The following is a 4,373-nucleotide window of genomic DNA, read 5'->3' on the forward strand; positions in this document are numbered from 1 at the left end:
AACCTTACAAAGTGTTGTTTATTAAATGACTTTAACGCCAGTATTTTAAAGCTATAATACTTTATTAAAATAGATTTAATTCATGCGTCGAGTCTTACTGTTCACGGACGGGGGGTGTCTGGTTGAGAAAATTAGCCATGTAAGGCAACTGTAAAAAGTTTTAAAGATTAATAGAACCATCAGATTTGTTTCAGATAGATCGTAACGTCGTTCCAGTGAAAGTTGGCAGTAACTGACAATCATTTCTTATAAACATTCGTACATTTTAAAGTTTCTTCTTTCAGTGGCACAGTGGTATGTCTGCGGTTTCGATACCCGTGATGGGAAGAGCACAGATAGCCCTTTGTGTAGCTTTTTGTGCTTAATAACAAACAACAACAGCTTCTTTCAAGCTATTACCAAAACATGATTAACGAATCACGACTATGACTACGAAGAAATTATAACAAACTAACTTACAAGAACGTAAATTACAACAGATAGTTTTCATTACATATGTAAGCTCGCAATGACTCACTATGTTTTAAACACCTTGTTACCATTAAATGACTTGGGTAATATTACCAACCTAAAAAATGTGTACCTTTTACGTTGTTTTGTAGTAGTTGTTGTTGTTGTATGTTTATACAGTAAAGTTAATGATGTACAAACATCTGTAAACATGATGATGACGTATTATAAACTCAACTTTTAATTTTCGGTAATAAATAATGTTAATGGTCTAAATAAAAATGTTGGTGAGTTTTACACACATACGTTACAATAGATTTAACTATAAGGTAAACGAATTTACAGAGTATGATAAAAAACACTCAAGAAGTTTTCTTGTTTATTTAGTTCGGGTAGATTTCTGTAATAATGACGATGTTAAAGGTGTAATAATGATGATGATGTTAAAGATGTCTTAATAACGATGTTCAAGGTGTAATAACGACGACGTTAAAAGTGTAATAATGACGACGTTAAAGATGTCTTAATAACGATGTTCAGGGTGTAATAACGACGATTTTAGTGTAATAACGACGACGTTAAAAGTGTAATAATGACGATGTTAAAGGTGTAATAATGATGATGATGTTAAAGATGTCTTAATAACGATGTTCAGGGTGTAATAACGACGATTTTAGTGTAATAACGACGACGTTAAAAGTGTAATAATGACGATGTTAAAGGTGTAATAATGATGATGATGTTAAAGATGTCTTAATAACGATGTTCAGGGTGTAATAATGACAATTTTAGTGTAATAACGACGACGTTAAAAGTGTAATAATGGCTATGTTAAAGGTGTAATGATGACAATGGTAAAGGTGTAATAATGATTATGTTAAAGGTGTAAAGACGACGGTGTTAAGGGTGTAATAATGACGATATTAAAGGTGTAATGATGACGATGTCAAAGGTGTAATAATGATTATGTTAAAGATGTAATAACGACGATTTTATAGTGTAGTAATGACAATGTTAAATTATGCACGTAGGTTGAAATAGTGACCAAAATGTGTGCCGAGTTGAATGTTTCGCTGTCCAGAAGGTGGCGCTAGTTATCATATATGTACGTGATATTTTCCCAGAGTAACCTTAATTTTACCTGCTCTGTGAGCTGACTCACATTTCTTCGTCGGACGTAAGAAAGCACTAGACGCAGATGGAAAGTTCAAAGAAACCCGATACGAAAGAGCCGACAAAGAATTTATTTGGAAATGAACCTCACATGTACCTGTATGATCAAGCTCCTGATTACCTCAAACACAATCCGTTTATTCATAGTGGCTATCGTGTTTATCTGTCAACTCAAGAATGTGCCAGGAGTCTTCTGTGGTGGTCCAATGAAACATTAAACATTTGGAGTCATATCATCGGCTTTGTGTTTTTCTTGGGGCTCTTAATCTATAATTCACTAGTGGTCATACCCCAGTTGCACCCGTTTTTTGAAGATGCTTTCATAAATACTTGTGTAATTATCAGTTTTCTCGTTACAACGTTTTTCTCCGTTATTTATCATACGTTTGGTTGTTGTTCCGAGTCGGCATACGCCAAGTGGCTCCACTGGGACTTGGCTGGAATAACTGCCACTCTGGCTGCGATCGTCACCTCGGGAGTTCACTACGGTTTCCACTGTTTTCCCGAGATGAAAGTGTTTTACCTGTCCATCATTGGGTTATTGACCGCTGGAGCTTTAATACTGCACTTTCACTCGTATTTCCAGACGAATACCTTTCACTACCTCCGAGTGTCCTTGTTCGTTCTGTGGGCAGTGTTCGGTGTCGTGCCAACGTTCCACTGTTTTCATCTTTACGGCGGATATGACAACCCCATCATGCAGACACTACTCCCGCGTATAGGCGTCATGTACCTGCTTTGTGGTACCGGATTTGCTTTCTACATCACTCGCTTCCCAGAGTGTTGTTTTCCCGGAAGAGTGGACTTTGTAGGATCCAGCCATCAAGTCTGGCACGTGTTGATAATAGCAGCGATGTACTGGTGGTATCTGACCGGAACTGCGTTCGTCCACCTTCGATCTCTTAACACCTGTAGCCACGAGGTAGGACTTTCTGGCCTTTTTCAACTACAAAAACTGTGAGCATGATTGTTCCAAGAATCAAAACAAGTATTGACAGACGCTCAGCTTCTTCGTCTAGTTTAATAGAGAGGGTGACTAACTTAAAAATGTAGCCCATCTCATAAGTGAGTGTATATCTCGATCCAATGGCAGGAAAATACCAACTATTATTTTAACAAAGTTTGATTAATTACACTTATGAACGTGTTTGAAATATAATTAATTTGACGTAATTAACCGTATTTTAATGATGTTGCTGTGGTTTTTAATGTTGAATTTAGTTTAGAACTGATTATTGTAAGGACTAGGTTAAATGAGTTTGGATGTTTGTTCAGTATTATATTAATAATTTAATTAATCAGTAATGTTGAACTTAATTTTTAAAAACTCGGATATTTTTTTTCTCAAATTAACACCTCTTTCGGTAAATACGGGTTTAACCGAATCACAAATAAATTGTTGTTACGTATTTAACTCAATAAACATATCTCATTTTTCAATATTCTTGAGACCCGATTTTAGTTAATTGGGCAAAGATTGATTTATTTAAGCAATTGCCGAGTGTACAAAACGGCATTGTTTAGATTTGACAATACTTGATTTATGATGTACGGAAAAGACCTTGTGTTTATTGAAGAACTCATTATTCGACATATTCACAGTTGCTGTTTTTGGTAAACATTCAAAACCTCACTTAATAAGTCATATTAAACCCACGAAGTCTAATTGTAACATCAGTTATTATATATATTATGTTCTCAGGTGTTTATGAATGCAATTTGTAGACAGCGCAGGTGAGGAAAAATGTAATATCTGTGTGTACCTTTAAAGAAACTTCAACAAAAGAAGCTAACTTTTCCTATCCAATTCTTTTTGTGCAAATGAACACCTGTTGAAAAAATAATTTTGGTGACTGACGAAAACAGTTTTATTTTTGCCATCGAATTTTCTAGAAAACTGTAACAACATGGAGAGTTTCTAAACCCGCTTCTGAGACAAATTCCTCTTGTGATCTAAAACAACAGTCGAGAGACCAGAGACGTTAAGAAGTAATGGTGCTAACCCTTATTATTAACACATACTTACTTGTTAGTTGTAATAACTATGAAAGAATTGATGGATTACACCCAGTAAGGAGTACTTTGTTATTTGTAAACAGAACAAGTAATTAATGGATTACACCCAGTAAGGAGTACTTTGTTATTTGTAAACAGAATAATAATTGATGGATTACACCCAGTAAGGAATACTTTGTTATTTGTTATCAACAATTAAGTGTTTTGTTTCAATATCAGTAATAGGATGCACTTTAATAGGTGATTTATATTATTACAAATAACCAAGTATTCCTTACTGGTTGTAATCCATCAATTATTTATTCTGTTTACAAATAACCAAGTATTCCTTACTGGGTGTAATCCATCAATTACTTATTCTGTTTAAATTATTGTATAGTCTAGATTTCTTAGCAGTCAGTGGTTTAACAATTATTGTATAGTCTAGATTTCTTAGCAGTCAGTGGTTTGACAATTATTGTATAGTCTAGATTTGTTGTCAAACGTAATATACCTTAATGAATGTTGTGACGTAATATACCTTAATGGAGGTAGTGACGTAATATACCTTAATGAATTTGGGAGTGGTTTAACAATTATTGTATAGTCTAGATTTATTAGCAGTCAGTGGTTTAACAATTATTGTATAGTCTAGATTTATTAGCAGTCCGTGGTTTAACAATTATTGTATAGTCTAGATTTATTAGCAGTCCGTGGTTTAACAAGACTGCTAATAAATCTAGACTATACAATAA

General features: G+C 34.3%; 1 protein-coding gene across 1 annotated transcript in view; it reads left to right on the forward strand.

The window, feature by feature from the left end:
- Nucleotides 1-1,668: 1,668 nt before the first annotated feature.
- Nucleotides 1,669-4,373, forward strand: part of LOC106474045 (progestin and adipoQ receptor family member 3-like) — a 6,212-nt gene continuing 3,507 nt past the window's right edge. Inside the window, exon 1 of the mRNA XM_013934729.2 lies at nucleotides 1,669-2,545. Coding sequence (XP_013790183.2) covers nucleotides 1,715-2,545 — 831 coding nt within the window. The 5' untranslated portion in view covers nucleotides 1,669-1,714. The remainder of the gene's footprint in view (nucleotides 2,546-4,373) is intronic.

Source organism: Limulus polyphemus, unplaced genomic scaffold, assembly GCF_000517525.1.
Source record: "Limulus polyphemus unplaced genomic scaffold, Limulus_polyphemus-2.1.2 Scaffold6754, whole genome shotgun sequence".
NCBI classification, from domain to species: Eukaryota; Metazoa; Arthropoda; class Merostomata; order Xiphosura; family Limulidae; genus Limulus; species Limulus polyphemus.